The sequence below is a fragment of the Mus musculus genome, chromosome 2 (assembly GCF_000001635.26).
Source record: "Mus musculus strain C57BL/6J chromosome 2, GRCm38.p6 C57BL/6J".
NCBI lineage: Eukaryota > Metazoa > Chordata > Mammalia > Rodentia > Muridae > Mus > Mus musculus.
The window spans coordinates 29714815-29737778 of record NC_000068.7 but is presented as its reverse complement, the minus strand read 5'-3'; the positions used below and the strand labels follow the sequence as shown (position 1 = coordinate 29737778).

General features: G+C 51.6%; 1 protein-coding gene across 20 annotated transcripts in view; it reads right to left on the bottom strand.

Moving 5' to 3' along the window:
* Rapgef1 (Rap guanine nucleotide exchange factor (GEF) 1) overlaps positions 1–22964 on the bottom strand; it is a 120645-nt gene that overhangs the window by 2586 nt on the left and 95095 nt on the right. For 8 of the 20 annotated variants that reach the window (XM_006497583.2, XM_030246482.1, NM_001039086.1 and 5 more), the window contains 14 exons: positions 17929–18186; positions 17041–17136; positions 15470–15555; positions 12895–13006; positions 11498–11573; positions 7167–7251; positions 4860–4952; positions 4017–4202; positions 3495–3579; positions 3260–3354; positions 1899–1977; positions 1694–1795; positions 1110–1207; positions 324–452 (listed from right to left, as the gene is read on the bottom strand). In XM_006497583.2, the coding sequence (XP_006497646.1) occupies positions 324–452; positions 1110–1207; positions 1694–1795; positions 1899–1977; positions 3260–3354; positions 3495–3579; positions 4017–4202; positions 4860–4952; positions 7167–7251; positions 11498–11573; positions 12895–13006; positions 15470–15555; positions 17041–17136; positions 17929–18186 (1580 nt within the window). The remainder of the gene's footprint in view (positions 1–323; positions 453–1109; positions 1208–1693; positions 1796–1898; positions 1978–3259; positions 3355–3494; positions 3580–4016; positions 4203–4859; positions 4953–7166; positions 7252–11497; positions 11574–12894; positions 13007–15469; positions 15556–17040; positions 17137–17928; positions 18187–22964) is intronic. The other 12 variants (XM_030246484.1, XM_030246487.1, NM_054050.2 and 9 more) reach the window with 2 other exon arrangements.

The window sequence follows — 22964 nt, the reverse complement described above, 5'->3', positions numbered from 1 at the left end:
GACAGCCCTCTCTGCGCGCCGGGCTCCAGCCAGTACAGCTCCAGCAGTGCCTCATGGGAAGCCTGGCTTCTCAGTGGCTCCCTGAGTGGGGTGATAGCAAAGCCTGCCCCTTCTGCCCTTGAGCCAGAGAGGCTGGATTGACAGCCTCCTTGTGGCCTGGGGAGCAGACCAGGAATTGAGCCCTTTATGTGGATTTCCCCATGTTGTCCTGGTAAAACCCTAGGGAGCAGGGACTAAACTCCATCCCACAGGTGCAGGCTCCCGACTCTCTGGGCTGCGCCCCTCCCTGGAGTAGAGTCAGGCGGGAAGCAGGCAGCACTCACGCCTGCTGGAAGCACCGCATGCTGTCCAATATGTTGAACTGTTGCCACCGCTTGGAGAAGTTTACTTTCCCGTCAATATAATCTGGGTTTCCCAGGTGAACGAAGGTCAGGTCTTGCAGAATCAGACCTCTGAGGGGACAAAGGCAGAAGGCATCATGTATTGGGGACAGAGTAGAAGGTAGCTATGTGCTGGCTTTGCCACCAGGACCTGATGACAACTGTGGTCCATGACAAGTATCTGCTGAACCCCAGAGCAAGCCAGGGCACACATTTAGGCATTCTTCCAACCCACACGAAACTTTCCTGGGTCAGAGTCCCTGTGGATCTCTTAAGAATGAGCTCAGTACTGACAAACCTGGAGTGCTTGTAAATGCTGGCTATGGAGGACTGTGAGGCTGACCTGGCTGCAGGGTCAGGCAGGGATGTGGTTGCTAATGCCAAACTGTTAACTGAGCAATCAAATAGACTAACGTCAAAGCTGGGGCTGGGGTTGGCTCAGTGGCTGAGTGTGCTTACTGCCTTTGCAGAACACTTGGGTTGGTTTCCAACACCCACATTGCCACTCATAACTACTGCTAACTCCAGTTCAAGAAATCCCATTCTCTCTTGTGACATCTGTGAGCTACTGTACATACACGGTACACACAAACACACACACACACACGCTCTCTTAAGTATATATTAAAATTTGAAAACAATAAATCCCAGTAAAACTGACAGAGGGACCCGAGCTGTCTGCACTGTCAGGCATAGTGACTGAAAAGATGAGGGAGGGAGACGACTCACAGGTATGGGATACATGGGGGCTCCACCTCTGAGAGAGCAGCCCGGTAGGCTCGGAAGGAGGATGAGCTGTCAATCAATGTGCAGTACTCAGCCAGGCCCTGCAAGAGAAGGGTGAGTTTATGTGATATGTCCTGATACCAACGAAAGCCCTGTGGACGCCTGCTAATAGTGTCAGCTAACCTCTGGGGCAGAGTCTCAGGCCTGTGTACAATCCTGTGGGTGGTATGAGCACATGTCCTCAGAGAGGCCCTTCTCAGGAGCTCATCTGTCCTTTCATCTAGCCCTCACTGTGCTAGATGAAACCCACCTAGCAGGCCCAATGCAGTGCCAAGCCCAGAGCAGCCACTTTGGATGAATGGCTAAAGAATGGACTCTCCAGGTGAAGCTGAGACCCAGGCACAGGGATAGGTAACAAGCCCACAACCAACCATGAAAGCCCTTGGACCTGCCGACTTCTCCAGGTACTGGAATCTGAAGTGGGAGAGGCAGAGGTCTTGGTCACACAGAGGTGAGGAGCCAGATGGGGATCCTTGCCTGGTCTTGCTCAGGTCCATTCCAGTCTGCCCAGACTTCCCACCACCTACCTCTGAGGTCTGCCGCTGCCACTCCAGTCTGCGGATGGGGGCCGAGTCTAGTGCTGAGAGGATGGCCAGGTAGGAGTTGAAGTTGTTGAGCTTGCGCAGGTGCTGTGTGGAGAGGCGGTGGTGAGGGCTGGGGTAGGGACGGCACAGGGTGGGGCTCTAGCCTCCCCGGGTAGAGCAGGAGAGCTCTGGGCACGGAGCCAGTTACCTTCATGATCTTGATGAACTTGAGGAGCAGCCTCTCCCGGTCCTGGGCCTTCTCCTGCAGCATGATGATGGACCGCACCCTGCAGGAAAGGACCAGGTAAGCAACAGCTGAGCTCACCATCCTCCACTGGCTCAGTGGCCCTGGCAGACGAAATGTGAGTGACTCCCGTGCCAGTTGTCACAAGTTCTTACCCACCAGGAGCCCAAAGCCCAAGCATGACCCTGGCCCTGATCTCAGGGTGTGTACTATATTCTAGGGTCCAGACAGTTCTTCTGCAGAGGGGGCTTGGGGACTGGAGCATCTTTCAGCAGAGAGAGGCATTATGAGGCCTTGTTGCTGGCTCAGATCCCAGCTGACAGAGGAGTAGGAGACCACTCTGCCAGTCAATGGGAGATGGAGACTCAGGACCTTAGCAGTAATGGAGGCTGAAGCCCAGGCAAGCCTCATGTTCTTCTGTTGACCTCAGGGTGGCTTCAGTCTTCTGTGGTTTACAAGGGCCACTGTAGTGTTACTTGGGGTGAGGTGCGATACTCTAATCACCTCTCCTATCCCGTAAAGAGCACCTGTGTCAGGGACATGTCAGAGACCATGGCTCCAAAAGGTAAGTACTGCCTATTGGCCCTAGAAGCCAGAACACTCAGACTGAGTGGTGGTTATTGCTGAGGGGCCGGTGCTTCCCGCCAAGAGCACAGAGAAGCAATGAGACCTTTCCCTAGGGCCATGGCAGGCATGTGGGGCAGGGTCAGTGCAGTAGGAGGTGGAGGTACCTGGTCTAATCTTGAAATGGCAAAGCGACCAGGTGATAGACACACTGCTGACCTCCATTCTGCTTTAAGAATTCAGACACAAGCTAGGTAGTAGTGCACACCTTTAATCCTAGCATTTGTGGGGCAGAGGCAGGCCATCTCTGAGTTCAAGGACAGCTAGGGCTATGTAGAGACAGCACCCCCCCGCCCCCCATCCCCCACCCCCCCGCAAAAGAAAAAAAAAAAGAATTCAGGTACAAATCAAAGCCTTAACAATCCACTCCTTTGCTAAGCAGTTGGTCTCTATCAAGCAATCAGGTGAGCTAATGTCTTACAGGAACTGCAGAGGCAATGAGCAACAACGATAGAAGGGTACCTCCTCCAGCCTGGGCAGACATTACTAATCAATCCTGGCACTTTTTTTCCCTGCACGGCAGAGCCTATGGTGCCACCTCAGCCAGCTCTGTCTGCCTCCTTCTCTCTGCTGCCCACAGTTCAAGGCTAGTGCCCACAGACTCTGGAAATATCCAAGGACTGACCACTTGACCTCTCTGCCAAGGAAGTCTCAACTGTCCCACGCACACCACCGAGCCAAGTGCTGCGGCCCCATCTCACCAGTAGGACATGTTGTTGAAGTGCTCTGTGAACTGGGTCAGATTGGGACTCTTCTCCTCATTCTGCTCTTTGGCCCAAAGCAAAACTTCAGGAATCTGTGTAGAAACAGAACATGCAGCACTGCAGTCTCTGGTGCTCCAGGGTCTGGGTGTGGGGCTCTCCATAGGCACAGCCAGCAGCAGCAGCTTCCAGGCAGAGTGTTAGCTGCCTCCCTTGCAGGACCACTCAGTCATACCTCTATCTTGTAGAAAAGCTCGGCATCCAGCAGTGTCAGCTGCTCAGCTATCTCGTGGCTGTGGAAATCATGCAAGGTTCCTGGCCTGGAATACAGCATAAGCATGGTTGGGACAAAGCTGCAGGCTTTAGCTCCAATGGGCCCTTCTGGGCCACAGGGCTGCACTCTGGCTGACTGGCCTCCTTCCTCTGCTCCTCCCACCTCCCACCTGACACCGGCTTGGCAAAGAGCAGGAGAGAGGCTTCCCGGGCTTATAGGGAGCCAGGATGGTACAAGAGGTAATATCAGCGTGTGGAGTCCAAAGCCCACCAAAGCCCAGCGCAGTTAGCTCCTGTTTATGCAGCTCCATCTGTTTTTCTGCCAACACGGGATTCCTTGCTCCACATGGACCATGGGGAGAGGCCCAGCAATGGGTACTCAGGGTCTTTCCCTGAGGCACCTAATCACAGGGCTGTGGGAAAGGCAGCTCTGGGCTTAGCTCTGACCTCCAGTGTGGGGCTGGCTGAGATGCTGGCTCCTCACCTGGCTGCAACACCCCTGGCTGCCAGAGGCTGGTCGGAATGGGCACACCTGAGCAGCTTCTTCTGGTCCACCTTGTCCAGAATGTTCTTCCGGAGGACTCTGGCCAGGCTGAGCTCTCCGCTGCACACTAGGCGGAAGACCAGCTCCATCAGCAGCTTCAGGATCTCCTCTGTCAGCTCCACCAGGCTAAGGGCCAAGGGCACTTGGTAAAAGGCAGGCCAGGGCCCCAGTTGAGGACGCCACTCACAGCCTCCACAGTGCTGGGGGTGGCCTTTCTGCAACAGGTCCCTGCCAACTCACTCAACACACTTGCTGCTCTCTGTGCCTTGGAGAAGCTCCTGGTCTAACACAGTGATGAGATGTCAGGCAGGTGTCTGTAGAAGGCTGTTATCTCCACTGAGCTCCTCCATTCCTTACCTTAACATTATATAGCCACCACACAAGAGCAAGATGCCACTGGAGGGCAAGGATTCAGAGGCGGCACACCCAGAACAGGCTTAATTTAAGTATGGAAATGGCAGGAGTTTTGGAGGTGCAGCCTCTTCTACTTGGCCCCTATGCTGCTATGAGCATGTCTTACAGTAAGAAGAGTCCCAGATAGGACAGGGACTCACTCTACAAGGAACTCCAGACCTAACCCCCACCCCACCTTGGTCTGTAGGGTCTGATACTCCCAGAGCTGGGATGAAGCAATGGAATCAGCGAGCAGCCGTCTGTGGAACGTAATGGTTGTCTGATCCAGGTGAGGAAGTCTGCAGCCCTCTGGCTTGCTAGCAGCCTGCTGCAATGCACACGGGCTTGACCATCTGCAGCCATTCCTTGGACCCTGGGCACGGCACTCACCAGAGCTCATCCACCACTCGAACCAGCACAAAGAATGTGTTCTTGCTCACTCGCTTCTTGAACGTGTCAGCAAAGGGAGAGAACTTCTCGTACGTGAAGTGTGGGTTAAGGTTCACAGGCAGGATCTGCAGGGAATGCTAATTCTACCCCACCCCCATCAGCCACACGTGACGCTGGGAAGCCTGTGAGTGAAGGCTTGGCTTACGGAAGTAAAGGCCTGTCCTGTGTGCAGTAGGAATGTGCAAAGCCACAATCCAGCCTGGGTTACTGGCTTCAGAAGCTGTTCCTGAACGTTGCCTTCTGGTCTGCAGGACCAACTTTGGCACCATCCATGCTGTGTGTGTTGGACCTGAGTGCTGTTATACTGAGGGTCATGGTGTGTGGACTCAGGTAGAGGGAGCAGGTCTCTGTGGGCCCAGAGAGTGAACAGGCCTTCCTCTATATTCTATGGGCTTCCACCTGCAGATCATTTCTCCAGCCATATGGCCACAATGGTGGGTATTCCTGGGAACTTGTGCCTTGGAAAGCCAGGCTGGTCCATCTTCCTGGGGGAAGGAGACCTGCAAGTGTTCCTCTAGCCCATGGCAGCCCTCACAGCTGACTCCTAACAGCTGAAGCTGGGGTCTACTTTGGAGATTACAGCTTCCTGCTGTTTGCTGTTTTGTCTCCACCAGATCTCCACATCTGCCTCATTCCCCCCTGATCCCTGACCTGGGTCTTGGCACTCAAGGGGAGCTACACCAAATGGATGGTCTGCTTGGGCCCCAGCAAAGCCTGCCCCATGACTCGAGGAGGAAATGCCTCCATGAGCTTGCTGGCTGAGGCTAATGGGCAAGGGCTGAGAAACTGACCTGGCAGCAGAAGTGGAAGTGGGAGCATGCAGGTCAGTTGCCCAGTCTCCATTTCAAGGGTGCCATTATATAACAGAAATAAAAATGGTCCCACAGTCAAGTGGGATCCCACATGTAAATGCATGTTAGGTTTGACATGTTCCTGGTGGATTAACTGACAATCTTTCAGTTAGGCCAGGCCCTAGCAGGTGCTCAGAGTCCACAAACAGGGAGTGACCACAACTGTGCTGACAGACCACGGTTAGTCAGGGTCAGACTGAGCGGAGGTGTGGAGGAGGTGTGCCCTTAGGGTTAGGGCACACAGGAATGTGGAGAGCTGCCCAGTGCGAGCAGCTGCCCAGCAGATGGCAGTCACAGGCTATGTGGCTGGGAGGTAGCCTAGTAGCTGGTTCCCAGGTAGGCCAAGGACAGAGAAAGAGGAACAGGCAGCAAAAGTGGATTCTTCTAAGACCACAGAGTCTTGTCCACTAACCCAGGGAGTGACAGTCCCCAAGGGTGAATTCTGAAGTGGGGCAAAGCTCAGCTGTGGTGGAGGTGCTGTCTATTATCTGACCAGGGCAGCAGTGGGGGCTGGGTCTGCCTTGCCAGTCTCTTAGGTTTTTCCTCTCTTCTTCTTTTCTTCCCCCCCCCCCCCCACCTCCCCTCCTTCCTCCTCTTGGTTTTGCAAGACAGGGTTTCTCTGTGTAGCCCTGACTGTCCTGGAACTCACTCTGTAGACGAGACTGGCCTTGAACTCAAGAGATCCACCAAACTCTGCCTCCCAAGTGCTGGAATCAAATGTGTGCCACATTGCCTGGCTGAGTTTTCATCTCTTAAGACTGTTCCACTCTTTTTTTTTTTTTTTTTTTTTTCCGAGACAGGGTTTCTCTGTATAGCCCTGGCTGTCCTGGAACTCACTTTGTAGACCAGGCTGGCCTCGAACTCAGAAATCCGCCTGTCTCTGCCTCCCGAGTGCTGGGATTAAAGGCGTGCACCACCATTGCCAGGCTAAGACTATTCCACTCTTAAGCCCACTGGTCCCCACCAGACGGACACTCAGGGCTCAGTGTGAGAATCTGCAGGAAGCCCCTGGCAGGGCCACCCACTTCCTTCCTTTGCTCAGTTTTTCTTGGTCTTTCCAGAATTACTCAGTGGTCCCATCCATCCTTGACAGTGCAACAGAGCTCTGTTCCAGGCCCTCCGTGTCATTTCACATTTTCCTCAGTCATTCTGTGAGTCAGTGCTAGGATATGGCTGCGTGGGATATGGGGTGGGAACTGGGGCCCCACTGCAGAAGTAAAAGTGCTATCCTGGGTCTTTAGGGCCCACCTCCATGAACAGGCTGAGGCCCGAGGCCCGAGGGCTGCTGGCACTATGCGAGTCAGTTACTTCAACACGCTCAGCCTCAGTGTCCTGAGTGACAGCTTCAGAAACAGTATAAAGGAAGGAAGAGGGCCACATCGGCGGGGAAGGATATCGGTACTGCAGCTTCTTGATGAGCTCCTCCGGGCTGATGAAGGTCCTGTAGGTGGTCAGGAAGGCTTCACAGTACAGCACCAGGTCTGCAGGGGTGCAAAGCAGTCAGGGTGGTAGGGTTCAGGGTGTAGGTGTGGCTGTGGCTCACAGCATAGGCACCATGCTGAGTCCTCTCTAAAAGCCAGGTAGGTCCTAGGTCTTTCATCTTATGGGCACTGGCTACTTCTGATGGAGAACCTAGCTGTGGGAGGGCCTGAGGCCCAGTGTAGGAAACAAACTTCATTTCTTCAGTGACCCCTGTGCTGGTAAGAGGTCAAGGCCTGGGCATACTGGCTCTGGACTGCACCACCCACAGATTAGCACAGATGCTGCCCTAAGGCCCAGTGGCTCAATGGCTCCTCACTGCTTTGGGCAGAGATAGTTGTCCAAACTTGCCAACAGGCTCTTGCAGTTAAACCAGAGGCAGTATTTTTAGATAACAGGGTCCAGTCATTAAATATTTTTGGGAAATTCCATTCTAAGCCTCAAGGGGAGGCTGAAGTGGTGGTGTACTGCAAAGCTTAGCAGTGGTTTGCTGCCCACACAGGGCAAGGGCAGTGGTGACACACAGAACCCCCATAGCTGGAGGCCTCAGACTGGTAGCACCCACCTCTTCCTTCCAAAGGGAAAGAGTATGCCAGTTAATGAGTCCCGCCTCTCTAGAGCCCTGTTGGCTGTTGTGACTTATTTCCCGAATGCTTTAGATATTAAGCATAGGATGTCATGAGAGACAAGGTGGGCTAACTCAGGAAGGGCTGTACTGCACCACACTGGACCTAGAAAGGAGGTCACCACGTGGAGGTGGAGAGCAGCCCCCTTGCCCTTTCTCACACCTCCCCAAGTGCTGGGATGGAGGGGTGTTGTGGATGGGCCTGATGCTGTTTGTATTTTGATGTTAATTCTGCTCCCCTGGGAGGGGTTTCAAACAAGGAGTAAGTCAGGAACTCAGGTGACTTCTTGTAAACCATCCCCTAATGAATAAATGAGCCAATCACTGGGTGAGTAGGAGGGACTTCTGGGTTAGATAGGGGAAGAGAGGAAAGGGTGTGTGTGTGGGGTCCTTTTGGACTGGATAGTGAGAGGGCAAGATAGAGCTTCGAGTGTCTCCTGGTTTCCATGGTGCATCCACCAGGATCTGCCACCAGAGGATTTAGATTTAACATGGCTTACAAGATTAGGATTCTAGTTATTGTGCCCAGTGATTGAGTTACCACTGTTTCTGAACTAAGTTTATGTGGTGTTTTCCTTCACCCAGTGGTTTGACTGGGTTCAAGAGAGAAAGGGAGAAAGGTATGGTGGCAGAGTGTGGGTTTGCCAGATGTGCACCACAAAGGCCATGGGAGTTTTGAAGTGTGGGGCTGGCATGGTAGTGACTCGCCAGTGAGAACTTAGCGAGTTGGGTAGAGAGATTTTGGAGCTCTGAGTCAGAAAGTCTCCATGAGATAAGAACTGGCTAGAGAGACTGCTGGGGCTGAGAGTAGCTGGGTGTAACTTGGGAACTTGCTGATGATCTTTTTAATATTTCCCAAAATAGAGGGGGCTCAAGGCTCTGTGTGGCACGTCATACCATCACACTGTGTGCCATCACCTTTGAGGTGTGGGGGGCCTGGTCCCTGAGTTGTGCTCAGCCTCAAAGTTGTATTCTAACCAACTCCCTGTTACGTTGGAACTTTCTAGAAAGAGCAGAGGTTGGGCATACAAGGGGTACAAACGCAGAGGAGCACTGCAGGAGCCTGTGACCTCTTGAAGGGTGTGTTCTAGTGTGCTGGTGAGCACTATAGCCGTACTTCACAGGCTGGAAGGTAAAGAAACTTATGTGTGAGACAAAGGGTAGGCCAGACATTCCAGGTAGCAGTGGAACACACTTTTAATCCCAGCACTTGGGAGGCAGAGGCAGGAAGACCTCTGAGTTTGAGGTCAGCCTGGTCTACAGAGTGAGTTCCAGGACAGTTAGGGCTACAGAGAAAGCCTGTGTGTGTGTGTGTGTGTGTGTGTGTGCGCGCGTGTTGGGAGAAGGAGGAGAGTACACCAGACTCAAGGATGGCTGTGCTGTGCCATGCCAGACACAGCACAGGCCTGCTGGTACTAGAGCTCTTTGCATAACCTATCTGTGGGCTCTGGTATCGCCTGGCATTTGGGTGGGAGCCTGAGCCAAAAGCTACAGGGCTGTCTGTCAAATTCACAGGGCTGTTTTAGTTCAGGTCCCTTTGTCCCCAGTGGCCTTCAGAAGAATGGAAGCTTGGGGGCCAAGTAACAGGTCTAGGACACAGGTCCCAAGGAAGGGACAGGATCTGAGCTTGGGCCTAACATTATCCCCGACCTGGCCCTCTGACACTTCTCACAGAGCCACCTGAGAGAAAGGCTATTACGACAAGTGTGCCCTTCTTGTTTACTTGTCTAATTGGCTTGGCCCTGTCTGACACAGCTGAGTCCTAGACATATGAGCCATGAAGCCTCCCAGGACCTTTGAGTCACACATATACCACTGGTGCAGGAAGCCCCCTGCCTGACAAACTTTGCCATCTTCTATGGGCACCATGTCCACTCTGATGTGGCTCACGGCCTCTGTTTCAGGTAAGACTCCCAGGTAAAGCCAACTCTGGTTCTGCAGGGACCTCAAATCCTATTGAAACTTCAGTTCAAAAGTCTCTCTTCAGCATACCCAATGGGTAGACCAGAAGGCCTTTAGGCTCCCTGTCAGAGAGCTCTTTGGCCTGGCAGCAGCTGGCAGCAGCTGGCAGGGCAAATCCTTACATGACCAGGCCAGAAGCCAGCTCACATCCTAGACTTTCACTTTTAGATAAAAATGAGGTGAAAATGGCTACTTTGCCAGGATGTCCTGAGGTGCCACTGAACACTGGGCACTGTCTGTACCCCTGGAACCAAGGCCCTAGGGGAAAGGCGGTCCCGTAGCTGCAAGGCTAAGGTAGGCTTCAAATTGAGTGTCTGAGACTCCCTTCTTGTCATGGCTGGAGGAAATGGGTGAAGAATCGCTGAGGGCTCAGATGAAGGTAAACCTGTTTCCGTTTCTGTCAGGCAAACAGTTTTTGTACTATTCTCTTAATTTAGAGTTTCATAGACCCTTGGGTCCTAGACATTTCAAACAAACAAACAAACAAACAAACAAACAAACAGAAAGCTGATTGGGTTAGGGCTTTAAGTCTGGAGTGATTTTATCTACAGTTTAATCAACTTTTCAGAATTTCTTTTCTTTTTCTTTTAGTTTTTTTTTGAAGACAGGGTGTCTCTGTGTATCCTTGGCTGCCCTAGAACTCCCTCTGTAGACCAGGCTGGCCTTGAACTCACAGGGAGGGCTCTGCCTCCCAAGTGCTGGGGATTGATTCCACGGCCTCATTCATGGCTAGGCAAGTGTTTTCTCATTGAGCCATAAGCCTAGCTCTGCTTTCTGTTGTTGTTTTATAACATTGTCTCTCCATACAGCCCTGGAACCTCATAAATTCTGAGATTAAAGGCACGTGTGAGGATGCTCTGCTTCTTTTAAATCCTTTAAAAATGTGTAGGAAGAGGGCTCATGGAACACATACTCTGTCTCAAAACAGACAAGAAAGAAAAGGAATACTAACAAGAAACTGGCTGTGGCGTGAGGTGGGCTCATTAGCCTCCTGGGGCGGAGCAGCAGCAGGCCTTGCCTGAGCAGCTCAGGGGAGCCCAATCTCCCTTACAGGACTTCGTGGATGGATGGTTCTTCTGCGGGCACAGCCTACTTAACAAGTCTAGGTACAGCCTCTGCTTCTCCTCCTGCTCAGATGATCAGGATGCAGAGAGGATGGCAAGGTTGGGGCAGGTTTTGGACAACAAATTTTGTTCCTAGGAACTTGTTAGTTAACTATGTGAACTAAAGACTTTGAAGAAAAGAATGACCTAAATATAAGGAAAGGCAGAGGGCCATGTGCTACTGTAGAAGATTTTTTTTGGTCTGAATCCAGATTCACCTCTATCAGCCTCCTGAGTGCCAGGATCCTAGGTATGGACTACTGTGGCTGCTTTACCTTTAATGCCACGGTTGAACATGTCATTATCCAGTGGGCTGCCCTTGGAGCACACAGTAGGTGCCAATGACTGTTCTTACACTCAGGATGCATCATCATCTTGCATCAAGAGGGGACATGCCCAGGAGCAACTTTGACAGCATCAGGGTCTCTGGAGCCGGCCTCTCCCTACCCTTTCCTGGTACCATCAGATCCAAAGTTGAACCCAGGAGAGATGACAGTACAGTGCAGTCATGTGATGCCTTTGGTGGGACACAATCCAGCACAGTGGGAGCTGCCTTACCTTTTCTGTCTGTCTCAGTAGCATGGACCAGTAAGATGTCTCCTGAACCACCACGAACATCTGGCCCATCATCACCCTGGAGTAAAAGAGCATGAGACAAGGCTGAGGTGATAAAGTCACCATGCTTCAGGGTCCCCGAGATCCTTCTGATCTCAGCTCAGCAGTCGCAGGCAGCACTGTGTACACCAGGCAGTGTCTGCAGCCCACCTGCTCCCATGGATTGTGTAGATGGGGACTGGTCAGAACTCTTACAGAAAACTGGGCATTGAGGAAGCTGTCCAGATGCTCTGAGCACCAGGGTACATCACCTTCCAGAGGCTACATGGGGTCAGGGCACTAGGGTCTCAACCTCCACACTACCTCCACCTCCTGGTTCATATTAAAGGTGAGATTCCAGAGGAGAAAGGCAGCCCCTAAGCCTAGGAGACAGGAGGATGATGTCAGGCATGTTTCTCTCCACGCCTGTAGTAAGCTACCTTTGGGCTCAGTCCTTTTCCAAAGTAGAAGCAGGATTCATCTGTGGGGACATAACCCACAGGCTGTTTTCTAGTCTAGTGACAGAGCTGTAGGTGGGGCTGGGACTCTGAGGGAGACAGAGCCAATATCCTATCTGCCCATCCCACGGATTGTCATTTCCACCTGGACTCCAGAGTTCTGAGCGTTATGGGTTTTCTATGTGGAACAAGGTTGGCTATGTTCATGACCTGATTTTCCAGAAGGAATTTAGCTTTTCTTTCTGCAGAGGCTCTGCCTAGATTCTGCTAACCCTACCAGTAGCCTGATGGCCTAAAGTGCTAACGTCTTCCTGGGTTGCTAGGATGGCCCAGGAACATGGATAGGGCAGTACCCTTTCTATGTCTGTATGTTACAACCATCAAAACAGTTCCCAGATGCAGAGCTACTCAGGGCCAAGATGGCCCATCAAACCCTAAGTTCCTAGAACTGCACAGAGAAGAGAAAAGGCTCTTCTCTCATGACATGTCTTGGTGTTGTTCTTATCAATAGGGCTCCTCAAACAAGCCACAGCTCAGCATCTAGGCCCCCGTTTTCTTAACAGGCAGAGACCAGGAAGGGGAGGGGCTGTGATACCAACAACACATACACGCCTCACACTGCTGAGGGCTTCCTGTGCAGGTTACACTGAGGACTGCTGGGCGTTTCCTTTGCACTGCCCTCAGAAGTACCTGCACGAGGCTCAGGGAGGCTTTGCAAGGGCCAAGTTCACTTCTGGCAAGAAAGGGACAGTGAGCTTTCTCCTGGGACCCTTTTACCTAAGAGCCCAAGAGCTGAGGTGCTGCCTGCCTCAGGTCTCCCCACAGGACACCCAGGGACACATTTTCCACTTCCCTTTCCCTCTTGGTTGGTGGTTATAAGACCCAGGTCTGGGGAGTCCTCACCTCTTGCTTGAGTGTCAGCCTGGCCATAATTTCATTGTGGTCAATGAGGGACAGTTCATCCACTTCCTCTTCTGACTGCGCTGACTCCAGACCATCCAGTGACTTTGGGGACCTGGGAGGAAGAAATGGTTGGTGCTGAAAGTGTCAGACATGCCCCAGGTTCCCTAGTCCCTGGAGGCCTTTAGGTTGAGGCAACACAGGTGATGGTTAATCTTAATTGTCAACTTAATGAGAACTGAGAGGAGTCAGGCCTCTGTGCATGTCTGATAGGCTAGGAGAGGTGGAAAGACCTGCTCACTGTGGGCAGCACCATTCCCTGGGCTGGGGTCCTAGACTGTCTAAAAAGACAAGAGTGAGCTGAGCCCCAGCAGTCACCGCTCTCTGTTTCTTGACTGGATGCAGTGATCAAGCTCCTGCTGCTGTGACCTTCCCATCACCACAGACTGTGACACTGAACTGTGAGCCAAAATAGACCCTTCCCCCTGGATTACTGTTAACATTGCAACAGGAAAAGTCACTAAGACACCTGCCTAAGTATAAACCAGGGTATATATAAGAGCTGCTCAATGACAAGCCCTGAATGGCAACTATAATATGAAGCTGGAGTTGCAGGCAGGGCCAAGTGACAATTAGACTCTTGACTCTGCCTGAGGACACTTTAGGTCTCTGGACCTGGGGGCTAAAGGACTAGGCTGTTGAGTGAAAATGGTCCCCTGAGCTCTGTAATGGTTTCAGCTATTCCTTGCCCAGCCCCTACACAGACACACAAGTGCAGCACTTGAAGGGAAGCGAAGTAAGAGGGAGAAGAAGAGAGGCTACATGTTCCTCCATGCTACCCCAAGTCTGTGCTTAGCAGTAAAAAAAAAAAAAAAAAAAAAGCTGCGACCCAGCAAATATGGTTCCATGTCATCAAGTGCTCAGTCTCCTAGGAGATGGCGTTTAACATAGGCAGCCATCGCACTAGAGAAAGAGGGAGGGCCCTTGCTCTGGACAGACAGACTTAAAGCACTGAACATCATCTGGCCGAAGGGAAAGGATTCTCAGGCTACATCCAGGAGTCACTAGCCAGCTTTTGGCACTACACGGTGGGCACTAAACACACACACACACATACACATACACACACACAGAAGAAAATGTGCCAGAGTTAGTTTTTCTCCCTCCAGTACTGGGTCCTTGGGACCCACCTTGGCAGTAGTGCCTTTGTACACTGTGCCTCTTTCTGGCCCTCAGGGCACACTTTCTCTGTAGCTGAGCTGGTGGAGCCTGGACCCTCAGTAAGAACACCACAGGTTAGCACCAACACCCCCAGGCTTGGGAGGAGCCGTGCTTTGCTGCCATCTTAGGAGGCCAGCCAGTGGTGTGGCCGTTACGAAAGGCAGACATAGACCCAGGAGCTTTTTGACAACCAGGGTGCTTACCTTTCTGACCATTTCACCATCAGAAGTCTGCTGGGCCCCACAAGTAGCTCTTGGGAGAGCCCTCCCTCAGGAGGTGGGTAACCTGAACATCTAAACTCTGAATGTGACACCTGATTCCAGTGACGCAGGTGACAGAATCCACAGGCTGCTTTGGCCCTGCACACACAAGCCTTTGTGGCCAAGTGTTATATTAACACTTGAGGACAACCCAGCCTGGAGGAGCCAACAAGCAGACTCATGACTGTGAGAATCTAAAAGTGGACAAGATGCAAGCCTGTCCAAATGGCTTGCTGGTCTCTGCTTCTCTTATCTTTTAAACAAAACAAAGTGAAAAACAAAACCCTCTTAGTGCTTGCCCCAGGCCTGCCACTGATAAGCAGAAGTACTTGCTGTGTTAAGACTGGTGAGGCCTCAGGTGACCAGTTATCAACTTAAAAGAAAGAAAAGCCTGAGTAGCTGGCGCATCTCACAGGAAGGTGGCACCAACATTAAGCAGCAGGGATGCTCACTGGCAGCTCCTTCAGCCTGCACTAAGTGGTCCAGGAAATTGGCTACCCTTCTGCAAGCCTAAATACACTGAGAACAAGGGAAGGGAAAAGGTGTCTAAAGGCACTGAAGATCTGTGGGTCATAAAACCCTAATGTTATGTAAGTTCCTCTAGGCAGGGCTGGGCTGAAGCTCAGTGCTAGAGTACTTGTCCAGCATGGGTGAGGGCTTAGGCTAGTCCCTGGAGGAAGAGGGGGAGGGGGAGGGTGGGAGAGACTGAGATTTCTATCTCAGTGTGACAATGATGTTGTGACCACTGTTTCAGGAGGGTATGATGATTATATTGGGACTGAGTGTCACAACACCTGTAAGCTCCTTTCAAAATGGCTCAGCAATACAACATATGTATTTATGACTAGAAATGCCCACAGTGACAGGTTTGTGGGTGGGAAGGTCTTTTACACTTCCTATGTATGGGACAGTAGATGGCACAGGTGTCAGCAAAGACCTTCGAGGGTGGATTATTAGTGATGGTTCAGTGTCCTTGTAGTTTCCACCCTGAACGCAGACAGTTTTGAGGATCAGAAAGATGAAAGGGCCTCAACACTGGCAGTCTCACTGAGTTGCCACTGCTCTTGGGACCTGGACACTTCCTGCTTGCTTCTTACCTTTCCCCATTTTCTCTGCTGTCCTTCCCAGATGCACTGCTGACCGAAGGATCTCTGGGATGTCCGTCCTTCCCAGATGGTGGTTCCTGCAAAGGGAAAGCACGGTGGCATTTGGACAGACGGCTTATGCTGGCCTTCTTAGCACTATGGAGCAGCTGACAGTGGGAACAAGCTAATGACAAATGGGGTTAATTACTAGAAACACAAGCTCCCTGGAGACTGACACTTGCCTTTGGAGAGAGGGGAGGTGTCAGCCTGGGGACAGACACTGTACCCTCTCTGAAGGAGTGTGGGGTTCAGCACTGAGTACTCTGCATGCCTCTCCTTCACTCTCTTCAATAAGCTACCACCACCACGCCTCCATTCCCTACAGAAACTGACTGCTAGGATGCCCAGTGGCAGAGAGTAGACTTGAACTCATAGGAGGAGGCTATCTGCTTCCAAAGCTTATATCTTTAACCACCACATACAAACTTCCCTGACTTCTTACAGTCTTCAGGATTACAACCCTTTATCAGTGACAGTCTAGTTTAGAAGTCCAGCTGCCCAAACTCAAAAATGTGAGCCGTCTTGGACAGACTTGCTGCCTCTATATCCACTGACAACACAACTCTACAATGTTTTTGGGCTGTCCAGAAGGTGGTGGTGAAGAAAAAGTCCTTGTGAATCCAGGGACTGTCACTAAGGACAGCACAGTGGAGCTGGCACTGCAGGGCAGAGAGGGCTGTGGGGCCTGGGCATTGAGTCCCTGAATTCGAGGCTGCTGGTGACACAGGTCACCAGTGGCTGGGGATACTGGCTTAGCTCTCACAAACAGGACCAAAATCCCACTGGAGGGAAGCTGATGTTGTACTGATGTCTAAGGAGGGTGGTTGCCTGGACATAGATATCTGAAAGCCCTAGGGAATTATGGTGTGATTACTCATGGGATGACCATGATCAGGCTGGGCTTTCCAGGGCACTGGCTCCTTGTCCTTGATGACCCGACCTCATTCCTAGAGCTTCTCATTCAGTCTCATGGGACAGTGACCTTTGAAGTCTCACAATTTTCCCCTGTTTTCCTGAAGCCAAATTTGGAAAAGCTGCATGCTCAATAGAAGGTTTGCACTGTGAGGCCACAGTCTGGACCTCCATAATCCAGCAAGGAGTCTGCTCACAGGAGGGACAAGTGTGGATATCCAGCAGGGCGCACATCACTTGCCCTACTTCCTTGGGATTAGCTGAGGGCAGCAGGGCATGCTGGGAAGAACTGAAGGGCAGGAGTAAAAGCATCTCTTGGAAGAAGAGATCAGCATTGAGGGAAGAATGGGAAGAAATTCCAGGGAGCAGCTAGGCTGGGCCAGGGTCCAGTGGTTTCTAGGACACTCATTCAGCCAGGTTCTGAAAAATGCCACACTCACTGAAGCAAAAGCAGGGCAGACCTCTACCTGGAAGCCATGTCCTTTCCCATAGGATGGGTTGGCTTCCAGCAGGCCTCTAGGGGCTCAGCCAATAGAAGCAGCTGCAAGGGAAGTGACCTTGAGGGGGCAGTGGCCGGCCCATGCACAAGGCCACCCACTGAGGTTACTTACTCCTCGACAGGGAGCCAGCTCCTCGCTGGTCTGGCCAGAGGAGTACAGACTGACATACTCATCCCCACCAGCTTCCTCACTGCTGGCCTTTTCACTCTGGGGGAGACAGGGTGAGAGGAGAGACAATGGGCCAGGCCCACTCCCTGGGAAGTGCTTTCCCCAGTGCGGAGGGCAAAGCTGCCCTCACACCTCTTGCTCCTGGGCTAGCCCAGCCCAAGTCTCCTGCTGGATCTTCTTCCAAGTGTTTAGAGACATTCTAGAAACTCCCAGAAAGCTGCTCCACTCGTAGCAGGGCCTGTAGGGGGTCCCCAGTTTGTAAAAGGGTCTGCAGAGGTCAGAGGTCCCCAACCTGTAGTGAGGCAGGGGTCCCCAGGGCAGGGAACAAGAAATAACATACTTGACAACAAGGTGTGGGAAATGTCTCCAACTGTCAGACGGACCCTCTTTGTCCCTCTATCTGTCCCCTCTGCTCTGCAGTGTAGTTCCTCCCTGTGTTCTGATGAAGCACAGGGCCTCTGCATGGGCCTACAAGAAACCTTACCTCTGTTTCTTCCACTCCACAGGAGTCTGCACCTCTTCACAGACATACAACAGAAAGCTCACAGTGTTCTCTATCTCATCTTTGTGACAATTTACTGTTCTAAATGGTCACTAGCCCAATTCCCAGTGTGATAGAAATCCTATACAAAAGATTTGGTTTCTGTTCTGAAAACAGGTGGATCAATCAGAACTGCAGTCCCCTAGGTGCCAACCTACTCATGCTTGAGTAGCCTTAACCCAGCAGCAGCCTGGGCCGAGGGAGGGAGGACAAGGCCCTCTGTGGGCAGTAGCATCGTTTTCTAAAACCCTGCAGGCCAGCGTGCACAGATGTGTGTGCTGAATTCTCACCGAGTCAGTGAAAGAGGTTTCGGAAGGAAGGCGGACAGGGTTCCCATGAAAGCTGCTGTCCTGAGAAGACGAGAGAGGCCCGTCCACGGTGCTGGGAGGCGGACTGCTTACGGTGGGCACCGCTAAGTCCGAGCTCTGGGACGTGTGGACAGGTGGGAAATGTGGAGAGGAAGAGGAGGTAGGCGGAAGGAAAGGTTGGACGGAGGCTTGGTGGTGAGGCATGAAGTCCTGGGAGTAAGACCTAAACACAGATTTGTACTACAGAACCCAGGCAGAAAACACACAAACAAGAATGTGGGAAGGAGAAAACAGACAAGAGAAAAGGTGGTTAGGTTAACTGAGGCTCAGCATGGCTGGTGTGTCCTATCTTTCCTTTTTTTCTTTTTTTGGTTTTGTTTTTTGAGATAGGGTTCTCTGTGTAGCCTTGGCTGTCCTGGAACTCACTCTGTAGACCAGGCTGTCCTTGAACTCAGAAATCCACCTGCCTCTACCTCCCAAGTGCTGGGATTAAAGGTGTGCACCACCATGGCCTGGTTGTCCTGTCTTTCCTAGTGGGGGCTGTTGGTCATGCCAGAATGCCAGACAACCCCTTACAGACTTTCATGACTATACTGCTTTCAGAAAGGGACCTGCAGGCTGATGGCACTATCTGAAAGGAGGCTATACTTCCTCCCACTCTCTGTGCTGATCACCACATGTGCAAACGAACCTCTACTACCCCATGTCTTAGGAGCCTCAGAACTGAACTCCAAGGCACCTTTATTCATCTGGATCTTCTGGACAACTTTAGCTTACCCCTTAACAGACAGACAGACCGCCCTTTAGATATCAGATGCACCTCAGGCCTTTTAGAAAAGGGCAGGAGCCCAACAATGACTTGGGGAGTTTCAGCATCTCCCTTCCCCTTCTGATGTCACCCCAGAGCCATAGGCTTGACTCCTCTACTTCTCATTTGATAGAAACGTCAGATGGCAGACTAAGAGGTGCCCCTAAGTCTTCATAGCTTCTGAGGCCCAAGGAGAACGCTCCAAGTTCCCAAGCTGAGAGGTGTTTGATGCTATCATGCCTGCTGGAGGCTTGCCAGCAAACTGCTAACCACCACAGGGCCTGGAAGGACAGTGAGGAGGCACACTTGGTCTTCCTGTCGTCTTCATGTACCCATCACAGGTGCCAACTGAAACATACACACGGCTCACTCAAGTGCTCTGGACTTTTCTGTGGTACAGGAGTTTCAGAACCCACGGAAATAAGAAAAAGGAAGGAGAAATGAAGTTTTAAACTAATTGGAGATGTTAGGGTTTGACTCAGAAATGCCCACCCAGCACAGGCTGTACTGACCCCATGCCGTCCAGCTTCTGGCTCTGTTGTAGGGTGCCGTGGTGCCTAGCCGGCAGAGCTGTCTCATTCTCTCTGAATCTGGGTCAGCTGTGATCCTCAACACAGGCTGCAGATCCCCCCAACTTCCCTTTCCCCATCCAAGGCATCTATACCTTGTTACTGTTCCATCTGTGTGACTTTGGACAAATAAGTTCTTGTGGATGAGTGTCTTCATCTTTAAAATGGAGTGAGCTAGTTGTGGTAGCACATGGCAGTAAGATTTACTAAAGGAGGTTGAGATAGGAAAATCACTAGTTTGAGGCTAGCCTGGGTTATACATTTATTGTGCCGGGCATGGTGGCATACATCTTTAATCCCAGTACTCAGGAGGCAGAGGCAGGTGGATCTCTGTGTTTCAGGATCAGCTGGTCTACAGAGTGAGTTTCAGGCCAACCAGGGGTATACAGGAAACCTTGTCTCAAAAGTCAGCCCACGCCCATGGGGTGAAAAGGACAATCATTTTCTCATTGAATAGTTGTAGCCGTCAGTGTAACAGTGTCCTGCTAGTGCTCAGCATGGCTACTGCAAGGGGCCCATATCCCACACTAGCTGTCCTTCTCTACCCCGTAACAGCGGGGGGGGGGGGGTTCTGCACAGGAGGCAACACAACTGGCTGGATCAAGAGATGTTTAGAAAATAATTTACCATAATTTAAAAAAGAACTTAAAACTGCATGCATTTACTTCTCTGTGTGTATGAGTGTGCTGCCACTGTGCGTGTTTGGAGGTCGGAACTGGTTTCTCCTTCTCACATGGGCCCTGGGGATGCAAATCAGGTTGTCAGCCTTGCACCTTTATCTGCTGAGCCATCTTGTTTTCTGAGGTGGAGGGATGGGGAGCTCACTATACAGTCTTCAATGGCCTGGAACTCACTATGCACACTAGGCCTGTCTGGAACTCACAGAGATCTGCCTGCCTCTGCCTCCCAAGTGCTAGAATAAAGGTGTGAGCCACCATGCCTGGCTACTACTGAGCTATCTTGTCAGCCACCAGTGGTGTAATTTTCCTTTTGAAACAGGGTCTGGCTATGTAGGCCAGTCTGGCCTCAAACCTGTAATCTTGTCTCAGTCTCATGAGTGCAGCTGTGTACCACTACACCTGGATATTGGTTTTATGTACTCACTTAAATATTTATCTTAAACAGTTTCTTTTTTTTTTTTGGTTTATTTTTGATTTATTTTATATGTATGAGTGTTTGCCTGCAGGGCCAGGAGAGGGCGTTGGATTCCCTGGAGCTATGGACAGTGGTGAGCCACCATGTGGATATTGGGATTCCAACCCAGGTATTTTGCAAAAGCAACAAGTATTCTAACTGCTGAGCCACCTCTCCAGCTGCTGTTTTATTTCTTGAGAGGATCCTTTGATGATAAGTTGCTCAGGCTGGGCTGACGGGTGTCACACATTGTCTGATGTTATTATTAATTAAGGTGTGCAGACCACTGCCAGGCCTGTACCACAGCAGCTCAGCTGTGAGTGGGATGACTCAATGGACAGGAAGAGGCTGGAGCAGTGTGTCTGGGACAGGGGCCTGGGTTCCCCTCCCTTCCAGCCCCTGCTCCTAGATTCCTCAGGCATTCCAGCTATGCAGTCGTGCTGGGACAAGAGCCAAACTTGAAAAGTACCTTTGCAAGGGTGGGAGGAGCCGGGGAAGGTTCTCCAATCACCATAAAGCACCGCTGCTCTGGGCTGCTCTGGGTGGCTGTTTCCACAGGCCCTGGCTGTCAGACCCTCCAGGGTCACGCTCATCCCCGGGGTTGGGAGAAGGGCACAGATGGTCACCTCACAGCCCCAAAGCAGCCTCCAGTCTATTTTTGGATCTGGGGAGTGTTTGGTTTGGTTTTGAGATCCCTGTGCAGCAAAAATTTGTATTTATAGCCTGAGAGATGCTGTTTGGGTTGGGGACTCTGGGGAAAGATGGTAGTGGTGGCAGAGTAAGTACCAGGAGAGAGGCACTGGTTCCAGTGTCAGGCAGGGGATCTGCCAGGGACACTGAGGCTGGCCGGGGCAGTGATGCTCAGAGTGCTGTGGTGGGTCATCTCATTACACGGACAGGAAGTGCTGCTGCAATCTTTCTGACTGAAGGAACAGAGGCCCACCTCCTTAACACCCTGTGATGGGGTGGCCTGTATCACACTTGGATCTGAGAAACGCCCTCCCCTGTCTGTCCTGATCTGACTCGGGGGAGGGGTGTCCTCAGCAGAGCACTATTCTGATGCTGGTCGAGCAAGCGAGGGATGGATACAGAGAGCAGAGCCCTAACTGTTAGGCAGGAAAGATGGAAACAGAGTTGGCTCTTCTGAAAAGATATGCCTGGACGAACAACCCATTTTTGGAGTAAAAAAGATAGTGAAGACTGACAGGCAACCTCTGTTTGCTTGAAGCTAATTCATTAAAGGCAGAGCCGCCTGATGTTGGCCAAGCTTCAGTGAGACTGACTTTCTCTGTTAACGCTGGCATAGAGTTGCCAGGGGATGGGGCCTGTGCTGTCTTGGCAGCTTATTTCTCAGCTACTCTGTTTCATTCCTCTGGTGGCCAGGCTGCTAGGGTGGGAGGGGTGGCCTGCACATCAGTACTGAGAATCTGACCCAGCCTGCAGCTCCCAGGTGGATGACAGCAAGAGGACGGTGTGTGTTGACTGTGAGGGAAGCCTCTAGAGACAGGCCATCCCTGCATGGAACAGCCTCAGGATGGCTAAGTTTTGGATATTCTTAGGAATATGGATATGAGCTGGGTAGTGGTGATGGTGGTGGCACACACCTTTATTCCCAGCACTTGAGAGGCAGAGACAAGCGGATCTTTTGAGTTTGAGGCCAGTCTGGTCTACAGAATGAGTTGCTTGGCAGCCAGGGCTACACAGAGAAACCCTGTCTCAAACAAAACAAAACAAAACAAAAAAGGAAATATGGATAAGCCACCACATTGCTTTTTCAAAAGGCCACTAAACACAGTCACAGGAAGTTACTTTCATGACTTGGACTCTCCCTAGGTGCTGTGCTCAGTACTGGCCCTGGCACCAGAGTACCAGCCTTTATCATGGTGGCTGGCAGCAGCAGGCTAGGTATGTAGTCAAGCTTTAAAGCTCCCAATGGTTGCCTGGGGAGACAGCTATGGTCCTTTGGGGTGGGATGTGACCATGCCCAGGGGGTAGGGCAGGGAGGGTCCTGGGTAACACTGCTCTCACTCCCCCTTTGTCTCTTGTCTTTCCCCTGCTCCCCTCATCCCATTTGCCAATGCCTACTTTTGGGCTGTCTTATCTAGGGGCAGCTCTCTTGCTTGAGGCTCTTCTGCTAATCACAAGAACTACATTTTGCAAATGACAAATGCAGGGTTTCAAAGCCAAGTGGTAGACTCAGAGGCAGATGCCTGTGTCACAGGCCTTTGTTCCTGTTGGAGAGTCACTTCTGCAAGGCCAGCCTAGAGGCAGTTCTGATCAGCTACACTGCATCTCAGTATTTGTCTGGCCACATAATAGCTCATAAGCCTAACGTACTCTTCATGATGGATCTGGGCCTATCCCCGGCTCAAGCTTGACACTAGGAGCAGATGACTTCGCTTTTTTGCCTTGGTGTCTCCATATCCTGGGTGGGAAAAATACTCAATCACAGACTTGTAAGAAAGGTCCTGGACAAGTGTCAGGCACTATGACAAGGGCAGAAAGGC